General features: G+C 38.7%; 1 protein-coding gene across 4 annotated transcripts in view; it reads left to right on the top strand.

Annotated features, from left to right (window-relative positions):
- DOCK10 (dedicator of cytokinesis 10) overlaps window positions 1-22,856 on the top strand; it is a gene marked incomplete at its 5' end in the record, with an annotated part of 280,108 nt that overhangs the window by 186,762 nt on the left and 70,490 nt on the right. For all 4 annotated transcript variants that reach the window (XM_082658291.1, XM_082658290.1, XM_082658292.1 and 1 more), the window contains 11 exons: window positions 1,586-1,807; window positions 2,227-2,349; window positions 3,590-3,672; window positions 8,779-8,901; window positions 11,540-11,619; window positions 13,425-13,612; window positions 14,115-14,180; window positions 15,915-16,007; window positions 19,919-20,042; window positions 20,239-20,360; window positions 20,733-20,819. In XM_082658291.1, coding sequence (XP_082514417.1) covers window positions 1,586-1,807; window positions 2,227-2,349; window positions 3,590-3,672; window positions 8,779-8,901; window positions 11,540-11,619; window positions 13,425-13,612; window positions 14,115-14,180; window positions 15,915-16,007; window positions 19,919-20,042; window positions 20,239-20,360; window positions 20,733-20,819 — 1,311 coding nt within the window. The remainder of the gene's footprint in view (window positions 1-1,585; window positions 1,808-2,226; window positions 2,350-3,589; window positions 3,673-8,778; window positions 8,902-11,539; window positions 11,620-13,424; window positions 13,613-14,114; window positions 14,181-15,914; window positions 16,008-19,918; window positions 20,043-20,238; window positions 20,361-20,732; window positions 20,820-22,856) is intronic.

Here is a 22,856-nt window from a genome sequence, read left to right on the forward strand (position 1 = left end):
TGAGCATAAGAATTCCAGATGATGCGGGGGAGAGAGCCACGTGGAGGCGCAGAGGTGCCACGCCCTTGGATTTGTCAGGACCTGGGGCACTGTGCAGGCTGGTGCACAGGAGATAGCTAGATAGCTACTATGGTTGGGAGACTGGTTACTCTGAACAATAAGTAAACTAATTGAACAAATAAGTAAATAAATGATAATGAGTCAGGTTTTTCACTATTGGATGAAATACTCGCAAATATGAAAAAGGGAAAGGCTAGAAAGAACCTTTGAGGGTTTGGATTGGAAATGGAGGTATGACATGAACCCATGAGTTTTTAATAAATATTCATGTACTGACAGAGATAGAGACATCATTGTAGCTGTGACTATTGTGTATGTGTATGTATATGTGTGTGTCCCAGAAACAATGAGCATAGATAGCAAGCACCCAGATCTTGGTTTCTAAGTGTCACCCCCACTAACAGGAGCCAGGGCTCTTTGGAGGAATGGCTGGGACATGGAAAGTGTAAGATGAGCCTGGAACATCTTGTTGGGTAAAGAAAGAGGTGCTCCAGAAATGATGCTCATCTGCCGTAAAGACACAGGAGCTACACTGAGGGGTGTACCTCTAGCCAAGTCTGAGACAAGTCGAGTATCACTATAAATAACGACAGTAAGAGATGGAAATTTATTGAATAAAATAGCAATCCATGAGTCTATACATACATATATATATATATATGTACCTATGTGTGTATGTGTATATAAATATATATATGAATAAAAAATGAGGGATAAAGGAAAGCTCATTGTTACAATAAAATATTGACTAATGTAGAAAGAATGATGGAACTAGAAGGTCACCATTGGTAGCCATCATAGTGGTAGTTGGTTCCAGTGGGAGTTACAAATGGTGGATTGGGTTTGATGAGTAGCAGGACATTGGTGTAATCTCAGAGAATATTTCCAAAAAGGCTAATCAATTACCAAAGGGAAAATGGTGACGTTATAATGGAGAAAACTGGAAGATGCCAACAAGACCAGAATATTTAGGTTAACATTACCTAAAGTCGTGGGAAAGTGGACTTTTTGTGCCCTTGATGTAATGAACTATGAAAATCAAATGTCACACTGGGGTATTACTGCCCCCAAAAGCATAACCTGAGTCAGATCATGAGGCATCATCAGGGATACTGACATTGCAGATATTTCTGAGAGAGTAAAGGAAATAACTAGAAGGTTTTGTAAGGTTGAATCATACATGTATTACAACGTATGAAAAAGAATATTTGGCAGGAAAAGTAGAATGAAGAAACCAATGAAATATAGTTCTGGGATCTGAGGAACCTGATAGTGGAAGGGATTCTGGGAACTTGCCTACAAATATTGTATTTTATATGTTATATATAAAATATATAATACATGCAATATAATATATGGTATTATATCTATTACATATAATATAGCATATTATATATAGAAATATTCTACTATATATAAATAGTAGTATTTTATCTACTGCCTTATTAAATAATATACTTAAGGAGGCTATCCCCTGTGTGATGATTTTATGTCAAAACCATCAATTCTTTCTTTTTCTCCAAAGATTGAGCCTTTTTTTGTGAGTGTGGCACTTTATGACCTCAGAAACAGCAGGAAGATTTCTGCTGATTTCCACGTGGATCTAAACCACACTGCTGTCAGGCAGATGCTCTCAGGGGCTTCCGTGGCTTTGGAAAATGGAAACATAGACACTGTCACTCCAAGACAATCAGAAGAACCTCATGTCAAGGGATTTCCAGAGGAATGGCTAAAATTTCCAAAGCAGGTTGCACTTTTGTTTATCTATCATGGGAGGGAAAATGCTAGTTCCAGTTTTCTTACCAATAGATTACATAAGATGAGCAGTTTTCCAAATAAAAATCCCCCTTAAAGCTGTACTCTAAAAAAGTAGAATTTGGGGGGCTTCCCTGCTGGCGCAGTGGTTGAGAGTCCGCCTGCCGATGCGGGGGACACGGGTTCGTGACCCGGTCCGGGAAGATCCCACATGCCGCGGAGCGGCTGGACCCGTGAGCCATGGCCGCTGAGCCTGCGCGTCCGGAGCCTGTGCTCCGCAACGGGAGAGGCCACAACAGTGAGAGGCCTGCGTACCGCAAAAAAAAAAAAAAAAAAAAAAAAAAGTAGAATTTTGTAAATGTCTTCAGTGTGGTTTCCTAGATGCTTATTAGCTGTTTTGTTTGTACATAGGCTATATTTTCTGTAAGCAATCCACATTCTGAAATTGTTTTGGTGGCCAAAATCGAAAAAGTACTGATGGGAAACATTGCAAGTGGTGCTGAACCTTATATTAAAAATCCAGACTCCAACAAGGTAATGCATGATCTTTTTATAAATAATTTCAATTACTTTCAAGAAATAAAATCACACTGCCTTGAGGAATTATCAAGTTTGATAAATGTAAGTCTTGAAGTATTCCCTTGTTAGTGAAATGAGTATCAAACAGGAAATTTTTAAAGTATATATTCTCAGCTTATGTTTTTTGATCCTGCAATTTCTGCTGAGACTCTATTGGTAGAAATAAATTTAAATGTGGATAAAACTTTAACCCCCAAAGACTAAAGTGTTAACAATAATGAAAAGTTAGGATTAATCTGACTGAAAACAAGGGAATACAGTTTACTAAGACATCAGCAATGCTTATGCTGAACTAAGTGAAAAAGTAAAATAGTTGTTTACCAAATTTTAATAACACCTAAATGAAGAAAGAAAGAGGAAAGAAAATACCATAAGTTCTTTAAATGGTGGAACTGCAGGACATTTTTTCTGGTTTCTTTTTTCAATTACCATATTTTCTATAATAATTGAATGTTGTTTTTTAATAGAAAATAAATACAAAAAGTTTATATTATCCACACAAAGAAGTATATTGGGAAAATAATGCATAATAATTGAATTTGAGGATGTGTGACAGTTTAGGGCAGTGTTTAACATATTTATGAGAATCCTTTAATTCAGGGTTTAGCAAACTATGGAGTGCAGGCCAAGTCCAGCCTGTCACCTATTTTTGTAAATAAAGTTTTATTGAAACACGTTACACTCATTCATTTAAGATTGTCTTTCCTGCTATAGCAACAGAGTTGAGAAGCTGAGACAGAGACCACATGGCCCACAAGGCCCTATATATTGGATTGGCCAAAAAGTTTGTTCGAAAGAACTTTTAGGCCAATCCAATATTTACCGTGTGACTTTACAGAATGAGTTTGCTGACCTCTATCATAACAAATAAAAAGAAATATAGGACAGCCTGTGAATGTAAATTTCATAACTCTTTCCATTCAATATTTTAAGACCTTTTAAGTCAGAAAAAAAGTTGGTATTCCAAGGTAAGGGTGTTTTCTACATTTGAAATTTCTAAACTAAAAAGAAAGAAAGCGTTATACAATAGTTTGAACACAGAGGATATCATTTGTCTCTTTACAAGGTAGAATCTGTGAGCCAGTAAAGCAGAAGTTTACTGAGTTTCAATATAACACGGAAAAGTATTTATTAATATTTTACATGGACTGTTTGTACAGTGATGTTCTAAACAATATTTATTTTTTTTCCTTAGTATGCACAAAAGATACTAAAATCCAACAGGCAGTTCTGCAGCAAGTTGGGGAAATACCGCATGCCATTTGCTTGGGCGGTGAGGTAGGTTGACAATTGCAACCAACAGAATAGAAGTGCATTTATTGTCTGCATTGAAAGTTTCATTTTTGAACGCATCTGTGTTACCTGTTATTTTTAACATACCAACACCTAGAAGAATGCTAGTGTGTTCATCTTCAAAAATACCTTGAGCTCCCCAGAAACATGTGTTTTACAAGATAATTTAGCAAGCCAGCTCATAATAGACTGGGACCATGACATGTGTACAATGTATGCATGACCAGGTATACAGTGGGTACTTGGTAGGATCAAAGCCAAGTCATAACTTCTTTATTATGTATATTTGGTCTAACAAACTCTTGATGTTTTATCAGTCCCAAGGGTTTGGTGCGCATAAAATTCAGATGGAAGCACTGTGATTTCTTATGCAGCTGCATGTTTTCATCCGTGCAGAAAACATGGGTCTATATATGGATGTTCAAATGAAACCATCAAATTGATCACTTGAACTCTCTTTGATTTTGGTACTGATTAGCATACCCACATTTCTCAGTACCAGTTGACTCTCTGATAGAAATGCTGAGTTAATGTGAACACTGATGGTGGAACCATCCACCTGGACATATAACCTCTGCATAAAGGACAAAAAATGCCTTTCAGATCTGTTTAAACATCAATTACTACTGTCCTTGTCAGTCTCTTTGTGTCTTTATCAGTACATGAATTTCTTAAAGGAGGAAGTGCCTGCCATAGATATATGGGAAAAGGTCAGCAATGGACAATCTGAATGAACTAAAAAAGATAAATTAGTGCTACAAAACAAGCAGCCTATTAGGTATCCATTTGAATGTTGATTATACCCCAATGCAAATAACTTTAAAATCCAGAAGGACAGGAGAACTAGTTAGCTATGTCATTTTCAGGTCTCACAGTATCCAGTTGTGGTGCATAACCAGAGTAAACTCACCCCTATTTTTCATAATTTTGATGCAGTTATTGAAAGTTGGAGACAGGTACAGGGAGGAGGAATGTGGAATTAGGGGCAGTGGTAAACCAAGGTAGACTCATGCAGTCTCTAGGGATTCATTTGCCCCAAGGCAGCCCTCTCAGTTGAGGAGGAAGAGACCAGGCCCAGGAATCTGAAAACGTGGTCCAGATCAGATACCACTTATAGATTGTAGCTTTGGTCAAGTTTCCTTTCAGAGTCTCAGGGTCTCCATTTGCAGAATGAAACTAACAAGACCGCCTTGTGAACAATAGTGCAATCACAAGTGCAAAGGCATCTGTCATAGAGTAGATCATAAATATCATTTTATCCCCCTTTAATATCTCTCCCTACAGGGACAGCTAATGCTAGGATATTCTTCATGAATAAAAGATATTAGTTAGAAATACTGAACCCTTATGATGAACTTAATTCATTTTATTCCTTGTAAGCTTCAAAAAAAAGGATAACTAATTGTAATTCACAGGTCAGACTTTTCATGTTGGTAAGTATTCTCAGTTCCCACGAGATAATCAGTTGGGGCAGGTAGAGGGTAGAGGCAGGATGTCCTTTGGTAAAGTGAAATATTCCAATAGAGCAAAATCATAATAGTGAACACATTTTCTCTTTAAGGATTGAGGGTTATTCTGAGTATTGTTATAAGCAGACATTTTAGAGCCAGAGCTGGGTTCCCTATCTCAACTCTATCTACCAGTGAATATAGCAAGAACTTATAGTCTCAATTTTTTTGAATGTATGAAGAGGAATTCTAATACCTAATTTACTATTTCAGGGATTAACAAGTACATAGATTTATTCAATAAAAGATAGCCATTATTAGAAGCCATTAGTTTAATATGATTATTAAAAGTCCCTGTGGAGATCATATCCACCCAAACAAGCCTCCTTTTCAGGTAAATTTGGGGCAGTGAAGAATAATGTGGGAGAAAGAAGTAAAAGAATTACCCATTATTGAAAGAACCTGAGCAGTTAGGAAAAGCAGTAACAACCCTACTTTGAAGTTGTCTTGGTCAAATGTGCTAGAGGAAAGATAGATGAAGTTTCTAGGGAGGCTGATAACATTACCAACTATTGAAGTAATTATGTCTAGGGCAGGAAAGCCAACAAAACCACAGGTTCATGCTACATGAATGCCTGATCACTGGTTTGGTTGTAGACCAGGGAACAGTATACACCACCAATTTGTGCCCATAAATGTATGATTTACATTTACATAAACATCTCTAGTAACTGAGAAAAATGATTAGCAGCACAGTTCTCAAGATAGACCCCTTGGAATATCTAACCACAAAAACAAGTACAAGATCCAACCAAAGAAGATTTTAATTTTCCCTCCACAGTGTGGAAACTGCTTAAAGTAAATGTTGACCAAAGTAGAGAAGGGCTCTTGCTACTCATGTCGTTTTGACATAAGCCAGCCTGCTGACATAGTCCACTACCCTACTGACACCGCTGGTTCTCTGGCTCCTTTTCCTTTCTATTATATTTTCTCGATTACAGCTTATTTCTTGACATAGCTTTGAGTGGACTCTAAAACCCTTTGGCCCTTAAAATCAACTGCCACTAAAAAGCATAGAACTGACAATTAGCTTTACAATCATATTTTTACCCGATCCAGACATCCCACCAGCTGCAAAACACACACTCATCACTGTGAACATTTTATCTAGAACATGCACTAATTTGGTACATATTCTTATTTTGGGCACCAGCTGTAGCACCATTTTATAGCAAAAAAGCTTATATTTGGGGTAGGTAAACAGAATGCACTCAGATGGCTACAGAGGGCATTGTACACTCATTGATTCAGGAGAAAGTCAACCTTTACGAATGTGCCGTGTTGTTAAACTCTTTCCTCGTGTATCACCCCCAGGATTATGTGTGCCTAAATCCAGGACAGGACGCTTTTTGATTCCTTTTTCTCTGTCCCATGCAACATTCCAAATGGAACCGAGTAAAAAACTGGATTTTCTTTAAAATTAAACAAGACTAAAATAAAAATTTCATTCTTATAGCTATACATTTATAGAAGGCACACAGCACAACAACAACACCCAACAGATGGTTGTCCAACCTCTGTTCAAATCCTTCCAGTGACAAAAACTCAAGTCCCACAGTGGTTCTTTCTTCTTTTATAGCTCCAATGATTAAATAATTCTTCATATATATATATATATATATATATATATATATATATACACACACACACACACACAGAGAGACAGTTTTTTAAACTGCTTGACACTTTTATGTTTTGTCTTCCAAAGCCACAAAAAAATGGGCCCAATTCTTTCTATATATCACAGCTATTCGTGTTGCTTATTTTTGTTAATATTTTTTTAAAGTCTTTATTGAATTTGTTACAATATTGCTTCTGTTTTATGTTTTGTTATTTTGGCCGTGAGCCATGTGGGATCTTAGCTCCCCAACCAGGGATCAAACCCGCACCCCCTGCATCAGAAGGCAAAGTCTTAACCACTGGACCGCCAAGGAAGTCCCTCATGCTGCTTATGAATGAAGCTCTCAGGGATACCTAAGCTTCTTTTCCTTTAGGCTAAACACCACATTTTTTTTTTCAATCACACTCTAAACGTCATGGCTCTGAGACCTTCACTGCACATGGATCATTGCTCAACTCTGGCAGTTGGAACAGGGCATGGTGTCCCAGCCATCCTGAAACCATCTGTGTAAATGAATCAGTTCTCTGCTCTCCTGCCAGTTACCGTATTTATGGAGTGGGGACAGAGTGTGAGTGCCGTGACCAGCGCCTCTCTGTGCTGCTGTGTTCTTCACAGCGTGTCCAGTGTAAGTGAGCTGTTTCCAGGACAGAGCTGGCTGCGGATAAGAGCAAAAGCCAGTGATACAACTCAAGTCTACTGATATATTTGAAGTGACTGGTTAAATTTTTTAAAAATACTACTCAATTTAACTTTCTCCCATGTTGGGAACAATGTCACACACTCAAACACAATCCCTGAATAATATTTAAATAAAAATAATCTTCAAGTTAAATATTTTCATTCTTCCTCCCTCAGTGTTATTTGATAGGGGACCTTTTTTCCTTCAGTTACTACTTCACAGAAAAAAAACCGAGGAGAAAGGTTGAAGGAGTCTAAAAATATCATTCTGATAAATTCCTGGCCCATTTTCTAAATTATTTGACACTAAAGCTCTATGATCAGGTAGCCATTTAAATGGCCTTTTCAGCCTGTGTATTGAAATCTTTGGCTAATGTGAAGAGTAGTAAAAGAGTCTCGTTAAGGTCCTTAAGTTAGAAGAAATAAAGATCCAGCATTTCTCTAGCATTGAAGAAAAATCAGTTACACATAGGTCTAATTTTCCTTTGATAGACACAGAGTATGATGAATTATGGGGAAGAAAAACGACATTAAGCATGCTAGGTATACTTGCTTTTCAGGAAGTGTGTTGCCCGGCATTACTGTATTATTTGGATGAAAACAATTTATGCATTTTAACTAAATCTGTATAGTCCCATTGAAATGGATCAAGGAAGGAAATAAATGGTTCAGGTTCACAGTGTTCTCTTTATTTAATACAAAACGCTCATTCAGGTGTTCTCCATTTTATCTTTGTCTCTGCCCTAAAATTTAGGGCATGGGCACATTTATCTCCATGAAAATGTTTCAAGAGTCTGGCTCTCTACACCCACATACACAACCTCATACCCTTTCCATTATTCATAAATTCTAACGGCACCACCCAAACTGACATGACCCAGGCTTGCCCAGGAAATAATGAAAAAGTGGTAACATGTGTTCCCATTCCTCTCCACCCCCCCTAATACTCTGTGGCTTTGACATGTTACCAAATCATAAATAAATGTAGTTGTAATATGGGCTGCTGTCACTTTAGATACCAGGTTGAAAATAAGAAATTGAAGATAATAAATGCAGTGTATAAATGAAATTTTTTTCTAAGAAGTTTTCATGTCTTTTTATTTTATAAGTTCCTGGATTTTCTTCCATTATAAATGGGAAGTTGAATCATTTTAGTCAACTTAAAAATACATCTTCGTAAGTAATATCCAAGTACCAAGAGGGGAGCATTGGTGGTTCAGTGGTAGAATTCTCCCCTCCCTCCCATGCCAAATACCAAACTGAATAAATATTGTTTTCTTTCAGATCAGTATTTAAGGACAACCAGGGAAATGTGGACAGAGACTCAAGATTTTCACCATTATATAGACAAGAAAGCAACAAGATTTCAACTGAGGACCTACTTAAACTAGTGTCAGATTATAGAAGGTAAGATGTTTTGGATACTCTTGAAATTAACATGAATCAGCTACATTGCTGCTGTTGATTTGTTATCTCTGCATAAACAATACTCCATAACCAGATTCCCAAATATCCATACTCCTCCAGAAAGCAGATGCTTTGCAGATGACCTCTCATATGCCCAAATGACACTGTAAGAGTAAATTTGCCAGAATGATGTGGAAGGAGGGTGAGGCATTAAACTATGTCAGCTACCTATGGCTGTGTAACAAATCACCCCAAAACTTAGTGGCTTAAAACAACATCACTTATTTTTCTCTTGAGTCCATAATTTGGGCATGGCTAAGTGAAGACAGTTTGTCTCTTCTATATATGACATCGGCTGGAAGAGGGCCAATGGAGCCAGAGGGTCCATTTTTGAGATAGCGCATTTGATGACTGGCAAGTTGGTGCTGGCTGTTGGCTGGAAGCTCAACTGGAGCTGTGGGTTGGAGACCTTGGCTCTTCTCTCCATGAGATGCTATGGCTTGGGTTCTAAGAGTAAGTGTCCCGAGGGACAAACAGAAAATGTTCACTGCCAGTTTCTTAAGATGGGAAACTGTCACAGTGCCATTTCTGCCATAACATACTGTCAAACTGTCACAGATCCTAGATTCAAATGAAGGGTATATAGACACCTCTAAATAGGAGGAGTGTTAGGGGATTTTAGAAAATGTATGAAACACCACAGAGCAATTAATTGCTGTGAATACAATAATTCATAATAGTTCTGTCATTCAAATGCTTTTGGAAAAGACAATGGAAGTTAGAGCTAAAAGAAGAAAAACGTAAAAGTCACAACATTTTTAAAATGAATCACCATATATTCAGCATCTGATGATGGTAAGATCTTTCATGACAAGTGGCTTATCTTAAACTGTTGGTCCCCTGACACAGTCAGGATTCTTGTTCCCTTTGCCCCTTTCCCAAATATTAACTCTCTGCCTCTCCCATCTAAGAGTCAACAATTCCTTATCAATTAATTTTGTTTATCCAAAACAAAAATTATTTATTACTATGAAACAAGCTTGATTAATATTTTCTGTATCTTCAATAGAGGATATATTTCTATTTAACTAGAAGGGAAGTTTGTCCAATGTTCTTTTTTGTTCTGGAAAAAAATAAACCTTAGGAAACAAAATAAGTGGAATTGAACCAATATTATTTTTTTGTGATTCTACAGGACCACTCCTTACAGGGGGAGACCTTCCTTCCCCTTATCAAACATCATGGTCAAAACCCCTATATCCACTAAGTGGAAATTAAGAATGCTTTTCCTCTTTACTTTTTCCCAAGTTTACTAAAGCCTGAAAAGTTGTAACACTGAGCAGAAGGAAATGGGCAAAACAGGAGAAGACCATACTGTCACAAAACCCATGTTATTGGTGTTTAGCAAAGATAGTTATCACTACGGCATTTAGGGGGCGTCTAGAATACCCAACACCATACTGGTGAGACATCAAATTATTCCATGGATGCCTCACACGTAATGACATTTATTCTCAGTAGTGTGCTGATAAATGTCTACCACTGACCCTCTAGGAGGAAAAACACTGATTTGTATTGATGGCAAATTTCCATGGTGTAAATTCTCCTACCATTGCTGATTTCAAGCTACCAGTGGGGTTTTGCCAAACATGGAGCTGGAAAGAAATGTGCACACCATCACCACCACACCAAAAGTTGGTGTGCAAAAGTGCACACCAACTTTTCCACCACACAGACAGATGTAAATAACCTCAAGAGCATGGATCCTCTCACCTGTAGTAAAACAGTTACTAAGTTACCTTGGTATTTAATGTCATTTGTTTAATATAATTTCATTTTTAATAATGACTGTGTTTGACAGATGGCAGGCAAAATAACTGAAAATATAACAATTAGCTCTCACAGGCTGGGAAGAGCTGCCTCTTGAAGTAGATTTCCTGAGAGGGGTGACACTTGAAACTGTTCTTAGCAACTTTCACCTTACTATAAAAGAAGATAGGGGAGAAGGTTTTAGTAAAGAGGGAGGAAAAGAAAGTCAAGGACTCATGAATTAGAGTGACTGTGGGCACAGGGATAGGTGGTGAGGAAGGGTCTACAAACACTTACTAGGGATCAGGGAAAGGGCCCTTGTCCTCCTGGATTGTTGGTGAAGAGGGAAAAAGCAAACTGTCCACTTACCAGTTGTGGCAAAGACCATCCTTGCTCTCAAAACTTCTTAAAATTCCTCACGAAAGTGAATTATTTAAATCGGTTCAAATACTAGTACTTTCTGTTAACAAAAACTAAATATTTACCATTTACCAAAACTAACGATTTACCTTGCACTCGTTTGGCCATATAAATGTTATCTGAAGTGGTGCAAATAAATTGAAAACATTCTTCAGAATATCTGTAACTTGACCCCTCCCTGATTTTTAATTTTTATTTGCAAAATCACATAAATTTTAGTTTTCAAAATAAAACCAGCTAAATGAAATTATTCACAAGATTGTTTAGGGTCCCACTGTTTCTCCTTATCAAAGCTCAGAATTACCATTGTCTGGTTTTTTTCCTTGACAACTAGAATAATTCACTGTGTGTGTGTGTGTGTGTGTGTGTGTGTGTGTGTGTGTGTTTCTGTGCTGGTATACTTTCACAGAGCTGACAGAATAAGCAAAACGCAGACCATTCCTGGAAGCCTGGATATCGCTGTTGACAACATTCCTTTGGAGCATCCAAGTATGATGATGATGTCACGGCTTGCTTGTAGAGTTTTGAATGTTTAGTGGCTTTTTGGTTAGTTGGTTGGTTGGTTGGATAGTTGGTTCGTTACAAAGGTTTGTTTGGGGATTTTTTTCTCAAGGTTTAGGATAACTGTAATTCATTATCCTATAGAAATTTGGGATGTCTTATTTCTCCATTAAGACAGACTCTAAGTATTGTAGGACAGGAACTATATTCAGGGTGACCTAATATTCATCTGGTATACACCATGCACCGAGCAGGGTGTTAAATTGTATCATTTAATCCTCAAAACCCTGAAGGGTTGCAAATGAGGAAGTCCGGTTCAGATAGATTGATAAACCAATAACCCATAATGAACAATGCCACGCTGAGCTGTCAAAGGGCTACTCTGAACACGGTACGTTGCCACCCAAGTGGCCATGCAGTAATTATAGCCGGAAAGTTTTTAGACTCTGTTATTACACAGAGAGCATATATCTTTTCCAGAATATGGTCAAAAGTTCTATTTATGTTAGTGAAAATTTAAATTTCAGAAGCAGTTTTATTAACTTATAAATAAGATTTTTCAGAATTTATTAAGTGGTGAGATTAGTTTATTTGGTTTTATTTTCCTTCAAATTACACTTTTTAGTGACTTTCTCAGTGACGCAAAGAATGAATAAAGGCATTCTAAAAAGAACTACAAACAGGGAGAGGATTATTACCACAGGATATTTGAATTACCATTAGCACTATTAAGTTTTCCATTCTTATGACTTTTCCACAAATCACTTTAGTATGAAATAAAATGAGCATTCTAACTTAAATCATGGCTCCAAATCACTTTTGTATTGATCGGTGTGAAAAAACAGATGACAAAGTAAGCCATTTCCTCTACCTGATTTGTGGAAGGTGGCTTTTATTACCTAGGGAAAAGAAAAATAACAAAAGAGAAAGCTAAAATATTCTCTTTGAATATCCTATGATATTCTCTGATATCATGGGATATCAGAGAAATTTGAACATATAATAAAAATATTCTAATTGATTTTTGAAGAAAAAAAAAAGCCTGTAATCTGATTCCCAAGCATATAGCTAACGATATAGCTAAGCATGTAGCTAACCATGTTGCTTGTTTGAACACAGGAAGATTCCAGATGGGGTAAAGGAAGGTAGAAGGCTTTGCTGTCTTTCAGGGCCACAACTTCAGCCTCCAAACTGCTTAGTGACAAGTTTTGATTTATAAATTCCTACTGGTCTTTTCCCCCCTTAGGCTGTTTTTACAAGGTTAGATTTTAAAAGATTGTGAAAACTGAAGAGAAAAATAAAATTGTAACTATTAATGCAGAGGGGGATTAGGGCCTATGTTGTAAAATCATTCCATAGGGAAAATTACTATTAAACCAAGTGGTACTATCAGTAATAAACCCACTGGACGGAGTTTTGTTCCATCATAGAGCAATGTTTATAGTGTGACGGCTAAAGTCAGTGGGCTAGTCTTTATCTTAGAATATCTGGTTAGTATGCTCAGAGGATCTCTAGCTAAAATTTACTTTCTATATGAAGCTTAATACAAAAAGAAAATAGTTATAAATCCAAAAGATTTACCAGTCTTTTGAGATATCAGTTTTGATGTTAAATATATCACTGAGTATCTATCGTGCTTACCTCCTACAAAGTTTTCAGACCAGCATAATTTAACATAAATTAGTATACAAGCATGGAGTTTCTATTTTGAGTAGATTCATCTTAAAATAGGTTAAGTACTGTTCACTTACAATCATATCAAGTGACAAACTTTTCTTTTCTGATTTTTAAAGACTGTGTAACATCGTCCTTTATCCCTGTCAAGCCTTTCAATGTGACGGCTCAACCAGAACCCACAGTGGAAGTGGAAGAATTTGTTTACGACTCAGCAAAGTATTGCCGTCCTTACAGAGTATACAAAAATCAAATTTACATTTACCCCAAGCACCTCAAGTATGATAGCCAGAAATGTTTCAACAAGGTATGATATGTTTCTGAGATATCATCCTCTCTCTCCACCCTATTTAGACCATATTAAGATGGTTTCTTGAAAGTTCAAATACAAATTACTATAGACTAACACTTTAGAATAGAAAACCATTTGAAGATAATGTTTAATGAGAGACAATGATGAGTTTCACCTTAAAAGTGTTTGAGGATGCACATTTTATAACATATGAGTAAAACTTTCTGAAATCAGCCCTAAATAATTTTGTTCCAAACTTTAGTTTTAGTTTATTAAGAGACTCTGAAAATAGCCTACCTGCACTCTTTCAATATGAGTCTTTTCTTCCCTTTGAAATAATCTCTCCAAATCTTTCTGCTATTTCGGAGCGCTATGAGTAATGCCACAAGAGAATTTTGGCTATTCTGCATTTTTCAGATTTAATTAGAAGCTACTTATTTTAGGCACTTGGATTGTTTTTTGATGTTATTATCTAACAGGAAATTACAATGTCCATTTTCCCTCTCTGTAATTTCAGGCACGAAATATAACCGTGTGCATTGAATTCAAAAATTCCGATGAAGAAGATGCCAAGCCCGTGAAGGTGAGTCCAGCCCATGAGGGAATACAGCACATAGGGGCAGGCAGGTGCCCTGGTTCTCCCCACCACCAAGGGGCTTTTTAGTTTAGTGTGCTGGAAAGAGGAGCAATTCAGTCCATTTGATTTAGATTTCCTAACATGTACCTGATTGAACAGCTACCATTAACTAGATCTATTAGAAATGCCAGTCTCATGGCTCTGCTTAGCTTTTCATGATTTGGAAAAAAGGAAGCCGTTCTAGTGTGTAATCAAGGCAACGATTCCCCTCTGGAAGACTTTGCCGTTTTCAAAGATTAGCCCGCATCTCATGAATTCAGCATGCTTGATTTCAAATGCAGCATCCCAGCTGGGCTTCATGTGGCCTCTGCGGAAGGGCTGCTGCCTACTGGCCTGATGGCTAATGCAGGGGGCCCATGGGGCGCTCACATTTTTGGAAGGTGCGTGTGGCCACCTGCCCGAGGACCTCGGAAATGGCTCTGGGAAGCTGGTCCCTGCTGTTGATCACGCGACTTAATAAGATCAATAAGACTATGAGTTTTATAGGAACTGGGCTGTTTGATCCTATAAAACTGCAACTGGATGGCATTTTTCAGAGTTTGTATTTGATATATACTGTTTTTATTTTAGGGACTTCAAACAGCATAAAGAAACTTATAAAAATAGAGAGGAAAATTATTTTCAGTGGGCCTGTGGCCAGATCTTCCCAGTTTTGGTGAATCAGAGGAAGGAGATATAGTAAAGGACAAAATTAATTTCTAACTAATCCCCACAATTATCTGACGTCACCTCTTAAAGCACTCTGTCAGGTACCAATTGTGTTCTCTGTGCTCAGAAGGGTTGTAGCATTATTCAGAAGAACAGTAATCAACTTGAGTGAATGAATCATGCACAATAGAGAGAAAGAGTTCTTTAAAATTGTCCCGAGGCACTCTCAGCATCCCCAGGTTCCAAGGTCCACAATAGCATTAGCAGCAGGAGAGAAAAAATAAAATGAAATGGAATTGTCAAGCAAACAAAGGCAATGACCAGACGGCGAACACACCAGGGCTGCTAGAGAATCGCTTATGGGGAAAAATCTAAAAAAGAGGAGTACTCGCAGGTACATGTGACCTCTGTTTCATTGCATTCTAAAGCATTACTCAAGAGATACAGCTGACTTCAGTAAAGGGACTCTGAGCCGTGGGCTAAAGGGGCTTTTATGACAAGGAAGGTCCATATCCCATCCCCTGGCCTGATTAGGGGCTGGGACAGAAGAATAACACAATACAGTGGAGCCTGGGACCAGCCCTACCCTTCCAGCTCTCATTCTTGGTTGGGGACTGGCATGTCAGGAGCTGGGGTCAAACCAAGCCTTGTATCACTAAGGACTGATCGCCTTAGACTCTAGACCAGAGCTGGGTACCGTGGGCCGCGAGAATCAGAATTGAACAAAGCATCTCTTATCTTCTGGTAATCAAAAGTTAGGTAGTAGTTAATTGATTCAGGTATTCAGTATTGATATAATATCTACATAGTGAATTAAAGCCTTCATATTTTCTTCAACAGTGCCCTGTTGTGTAATAAATACAGGACAGCAGATCAAAGAAGTTCAAGGTTAATTAGATGTCAGCTCAGCCTGGCAAGTTACCACAAAATGCACCTTTGTCCCAGAATGGGTAACTGAAGAGTTGTGGCCTTTTTGTGCTCAGGGTTAATTTCAGACACTCATAATTATTCAACTCATAACTTTTTAAACAGTGTATTTACGGAAAACCTGGAGGGCCCCTCTTCACCTCAGCCGCCTACACTGCAGTTCTGCACCATTCCCAGAACCCAGATTTCTCAGACGAGGTAAGCCAAGCCTCCACTGCCCCCAGCAGCTCCTTAAAAGATGGGTGAGTGGGTAAGATAATACATGATGACAAACACTCTCTCTAGACTAGTCCTCAGACTAAGGACATACCTTAGCAGGTGTTTACATAACCCAGTTTTAAAAACCACGTTAATTGACAGTTGCTCCAGGACTATGCTGCAAACTCATGTATTTCAGCACAAGATTTTAAAAATGTGATGTTTTTATTATATCATTTCTTTCAAATGAGACTAATTTTTTTCTTTTCTTTTTCATTGGTTAGGGTAACAAACATCGTGTTAGGTAGTTTTTACCAATCAGTAGCGGCATTTCATATCCTAAGGGAAAAAACAAAAAGGGCTAGAATATGAGCCAACTGTTGCTTATAACCCTCATGAACTTGAAGGAGCTTGGACTGCCTCACCTCAAGACCTGCCCTGCCAACTCTCAAGACTCTTTTCTTATGTGCCAGGAACCACGCTATACTCTAAATAGACACTATCTCACTTGATCCACATGGCTTTCTCCAGAGAAACAGAGCCAATAGGAAGATGATAGGTAGAGAGATACATAGGTAGATAGATAGATAGACAGATAGATAGGTACAATTTAATATGTTATCAGATCACATCATTATGGAGGCTGAAAAGTCCCACAATCTACCATCTGCACCCAGGAAGGCCATGGGTGTAGTTCAAAGACCTGAGAACCAGAGTGTCTATTGTAGAGTCCAGTCGAGGTCTGAAGGCCTGAAAACCAATAGTGCCAAGAACTGGAGAAGGTCAGCGTTCCAGGTCAAGCAGTCAGGCAGAGAGGATATTCAACCTTACTCCGCCTTCTTGTTCTGTTCTGGACCTCAGTGGACGAGATGTGCCCACCCACACGTGCACCCACATCTGCTTTGCTCAGTCCACCAATTCAAAGGCTGGTCTTTTCCAGAAACGCCCTCACAGACACACTGAGAAATCATGTTTAGCCAGCTCTCTGGGCATCCTGTGGCCCAGTCAAGTTGACACATAAAGTTAACCTTCACACCTTCCTAATTTATGGATAAGGAAGCCGGCGATCAGAGAAGCAGCTTTGACAAGGGCACATAACTATGAAGTGACAGTCAAAATTTAAGCCAGCCCATGTGACTCCAGAGCCTGAAGCGTCACGGCTCTGCTATAACCCATATAAAAAAAAAAAAAAAAAAAAACTTATATTGGATTAGTAGTAAATGACTATACATATGCCAGCTTGTATTATAAACAGCTTTAGACAAACAAGTTTCAGTGATTAAATTTAATTTCTAACTGTGAAGCTAAGGTCTGAACTAATGCAACCTGCCAATGTGATTTCTGGGATTTAAAATATCACATATTTTGTATTAGGTTCCTATTGCTACTTTAACAAATTATCACAGTTTCGTGGCTTAAATAACACACATTGATTACCTTATGGTTCGGTGGGTCAGAACTCTGAAATGGGTCCCACAGGGCTGAAATCAGGTGTTAGCAGGCCTCCATTCCTTCTGGAGGTTCTGGGATGAATCCTTACCTTGCCTTTTCCAGTTTCTGGAGACTGCCCTTACTCCTTGGCTTGTGACCCCTTCCAGCAATGAGCAATTACTCTGACCTCTGTTTCTCTCCTCACATTTCTTACGACCCTGACTCTCCTGCCTTCCTCTGATAAGGACCTTTGCAATTACATTGGGCCCACTGGGCTAATCCAGTTTAATCTCCCCATCTCAAGACCCTTAATTTAATCACAGCTGCAAAGTCCCTTTTACTGTGTAAGGAGACATATTCATATATTCTGAGGATTAGGACTTGGGGGGCATCCTGGAGGGCCATTATTCTGCCTATCACACCTTGTTACACGTCAACCATTTATAAACTTCTTAAAAGAACACCAATGAAACCACAGACCTGACTAACCTTATCTCCTTCCTCCACATCCATTTAATGCTCTTAAATTTTTTCCCTATAAATTCAGGACAGAGGTAAAAAAAATAAATAAGGGAAAGGGCTGTTACTACATTACAGAATATTTACTACATTGGTTGACGTCTTGACAAAGCCCATCTGAAAGGTGCATCCTCTGTCAACATATAAGATTTAACGAAGAAAAAGAAAATGTTCTTACGGTTAAGTCTGGCTTTTAATCTCTCTCACGCTCATGTGCTTCCCGGAATCCTTGTAAAAGCCATGAGCTTTTCCACAAGAGAACATGTATATAATGAACTGCCTGGTGAACTCTGCAGTACAGATTCAAAACCATTTTCTTCTTTTTTATTGCAAAAGATGATTGCATTAATTATAAACATGAATATAAATTCTTCTAAGGCACTGCTAAAATATAATGTATTTGCAGTATTTGTTACCAAGGAGTGTTAGCATTAATATGTAGTTTACTGGAATTCTTGAACACTTGTTTCAGGCCCATGTATTCCAACTAAAAAAAGAAAATTTCATTCTACCGCATTGTTAGTTATTGTATGTTTGGAACTGTATATTGGCTTTTGTTACCAGGTTAGCATGCTGGTATGTCATGAATATATGTAAGCTGTAAACCATTCTAATTCAGGAGTTCTCAAACCTTACCAGGCACAGAATCACCTGGAAGGCTTGTTAAAACACAGATGACTGGAACCCACCCCAGATTTTTGGATTCCATATGTCTGGGATGGGGCCTGAGAAATTGCATTTCTAAACAACTTTCTCAGAGATGCTGATACTGCTGTTCCAGGGATGACACTGAAAATCTGTGTAATAAATTCTCTCCTGAGCAATGTGACAATAAAGTAACTATATATATAGATGCACAGAGAGTCTAATAAAAACTAGTAGATAATTTGCTTGTCTGTTTATCACCCTATTGCTTGATTTGATTGTTCAAGAAATTACCTAGTTGCTAATATTGAACTGAATGTCACTTACGTGCATGGGATCCTGGGATTCCAGTGTGACATGTGTTCTTGTCCTGGAAGATCCTATTAATTACTGACTAGTCCATCCTCCTAGTGACTCAAAGCCCCCTAACATCTTTCGCCTTGGTTGCTACCTCTGTATCATCCTACTTTGCAAGGCCGTGGAGGGAATTAAATGACAACCTATGTGACAGAGGTTTGGAAACTGCAAAGCACTATCACATGTAGAAGGTTCCAAAACCTTTCTTTCCAGGAACATGGAGGACGCTCCTCATTAAGTATATTCTTCACCTATATCAATTTTATGTTTTATGTTTTTTTTCACAAGTGTCATTTACAGAGGAGAACGTGACCTCTTTCCAAAATGGCTCATTACTTAGTTACCACAGTGTAATTTTTTACACAATACATACCACATATCTTTTTGTGGTTTTTATAACAGATAGATTCCGTGCTCCAGTTACATCATTTGCAGCTACCATGTTCCTCAACAATGTGACTGTGGATCATCTGGGGTTCTTGCTAAATGCAGATTCTGATTCTGTATGTCTGGGGTAGTGTCTGAGAGTCTGCATCTCTAATCAGCTCCCAAGTGATGCTTATGCAACTGGTCCATGCACACACTCTGGGAGCCAAGGACCTACTCTTCACTCAACTCATGTCCCTTGATGATAGGTCCTTAATCTGTGCCTTATTTACATGCTACTGTCATGTCTGTGTGTGTGTAATTCATGGTGGTATAAATTATCTAATGAGAAACACTAGGTATTCTAAGTTATCACCACAATAAAGAAGTAAAAATAACATCTTAACACATTACTGCTAGCGGGATGGATATTTATTGAGAGGTAAATCGTACTTCTAGTGCTGACTATTAAATTGTGGACCTAGATTTCAGTGAAAGACTTTAAAAAAGCCTAACATGCCTATGCTTTGTCTTGTCCTGACACTGGGAAAATGATTTCAATCTTCGCCCAGCTGTTATCTCTTTCATTGCAGGTGAAAATTGAGCTACCAACACAACTTCATGAGAAGCACCATATTTTTTTTTCTTTTTATCATGTCACTTGTGACATAAATGCAAAAGCTAACACCAAAAAGAAGGAGGCTCTGGAAACACCAGGTACTGACAGAAAGCAATCTGAGATAGCTGTGCATGTTATCTCTGGAACCTAAATTGGAGAGTATTTGAAAAGCTCTGATTTATTGAGTTTTTTAAAGTGACGTTTTATATTCATAAATGATAAATAGCTTTATTTTTACTCCTTGCCATGAAGATTTGTACTGAAAAGTTTTCCCTTTGTTGTTCCTTTGCACAGTTGGATATGCGTGGCTTCCTCTCATGAGAGATGATCAGATAGCCTCTCAAGAGTACAATATCCCAGTAGCAACAAGCCTGCCTCCGAATTATTTAAGCTTTCAAGATTCTGCAAGTGGAAAGGTATTGAATGATGTATAACTTAAGAGAAAAAATACATGGGCTAAATGGCATGAGGTTATCTTCTTTCTGCTGTTTGAATTAACCCAACCTTGGTGTATAAATCCATTGTAATAAGGAATCAGGTGTACCTATGATATGTCAAATATCTTGTTTAGTTTGTGGCCAGTAGAAATGATCTGTTCAAAATGATCCCCTAGTATCACATTGGTTTCATTGACCAATATTACCAAATGTTTTTGCATCTCTTATTTTCCATCTCTATAGGACCGCGAGGTTAATGGGTCAGGATGACAAATTAACGTAAACTAAATAACCTGTTTATTTCCTCTCTCTCAAATTGCCACAGTGACAGTAACAAACTCTTTTTTGCAGCATGGTGGGAGTGACATTAAATGGGTCGATGGTGGCAAACCACTTTTCAAAGTATCGACATTTGTTGTATCAACAGTGAATACTCAGGTGAGCGTGTTGTCCTGAAATATCAAACTCTTCTCTAACACATAAAATCGTAAAGTGTCTCCTAGATTTACAGGAGGAGACTCACCATTCCACAAGGTGTCAGAGAGCAGGTGATCAAAAAGGAAGAATGTTTGTGGCAAAACTGTATCCCTCTTCCAGAAGAGATCGAACGCCCTAACCCATAAAAGCTCAGGCACTACCAAACTGCAAACCAAAATTCCAGTAGCGTATTTATCAAAAGGGCACTTTCCTTGGAAGATGGTTTGCTTCCCATGACAACCCCCAAGTGTTAAAAATATGAAACGTTTAAAATAAAGGCTTTGGACCTTTACCTTAAAACTCGGTCTAATTCCCAATCCCTATCCAAGGCTACTCTCATGGAAAGGCCACGAGGTTGGCAGAACTGTATTTGAGAGTCACCTCGGCCAATTTCTGGCCCAGTGACCCTGGACAAGTCACCTCACCCCTGCAGTCCTGTGTCCTCAGCAGGAAAATGATAACAATAGAAAATCTCAACCTAAGGTGGTTGTGAGGCTCAAAATGAGAAACTGCACGTGAAACTATCTCATGAACTGCAAAACGCTGTACAAATGTAGTTATTATCACTGTCAAATTACCACAAACTCACCCCTTCCATTGCAAGGCAGCTTACTTTACCACACTGTGAGGACTTTTGTGGTACTAATTATAAACAAACTATTGCAAGTACATAGACTATGTATTGCTTCTTTCTTAAATTTAATGTGTACCTGGGTTTTTGTGTGTGTGGTTTTTTGTTTGTTTTTTTGCTTCATGCTGCTTTAACCCTAGCACATACTTGCTTACTAAGAAAAATGAAATAATCCGGGGACCACCATATATTGGATCAAAAGGTCTTTCCGTAACCACTGGTGCCTCAAGCCAAATTTGGTCCTCTTCCCAAGTCCTATGCCCATGACTCCTCAAACCCATCTTTCCTCTGACGCCATCAGCCCCGGTCAAGTCCCACAAAATGGTCGTTCTCCACCAAATCCTGCTTTTATAGCTCTCAGAATGCCCCGAGTTTCTCCTTCCCACACCTCCAGCTGCTTTTCTCCAAACTACCCAGGTCTCTCTGTGACTCACCACTACTCTCCTTTCTGCACATCAGCTTCCACCGCCCACGCACTCGTCACCCTGGGGGACACCTTCTTCCTTCCTCCATAGTGGTATTTACCTCAATTTTCAAACACGCCAGGCCCTATCCTGCACTGTGCCCTCTGCCTGCTTCATACCTCCAAGATCCAGGGATTTTGTGACATTCAGCCTTTCGTCAGCCAGGAGGGCGATCTCTCCCTCTCTGCCTACCCTCCCCTGATTGGTCTGGGCAGCTCCTACCCAACCTTCAGAGCTTGGCTCTAATGTCGCGTCCTCAAAGAAGCCTTCCCTGTCCCCTAACCCCTCAGATATGCCGTGTCATCTTGTCATACACCCATACAGCACCCTGCTTTCCTTTGAAGCACTTGTCTAATTATGAGCAAATAGGTATGTGTGAAAATCATGGCATGGTACCTGATTTCCCGGGCATAATGGAAGGACCACAGAGTGACTTTTCCTTGCTCCTGACTCTGTCCTCCGTGCCTGACAAGAACCTGGCACATAGACAGCTTTCAATAAATAACTGTCGAATAAATGAAGTGAAACTGAAAATATACACACACGCACGCACACCCACACAAATACCCCGACTTGAGGGGAACCCCAACCACAGATGCCCTCTAGAACTGACAAAGGCCAGAGAAACCCCCAGAGAGTGCACCTACACTAAAAGTCTGTATTCCACTTCCTGACTTCATAACTTTGACCCTCAACACAGAACTTAGGCATTTCCAAGGTGACACCCTTTTCAGGAAAGAGCATTAAAGGGCTGATTAGTTTGCTTAGGCTGCCATAACAAAATACCAGACTGGGTGGCTTAAACAACAGAAATGTATTTTCTCACAGGTCTAGAGGCTGGAAGTCTGAGATCAAGGTGTCAGCAGAGTTGGCTTCTTCCAAGGCCTCTCTCCTTGGCTTTCC

Source organism: Grampus griseus (assembly GCF_964374135.1).
Source record: "Grampus griseus genome assembly, chromosome: 7".
Lineage (NCBI taxonomy): Eukaryota > Metazoa > Chordata > Mammalia > Artiodactyla > Delphinidae > Grampus > Grampus griseus.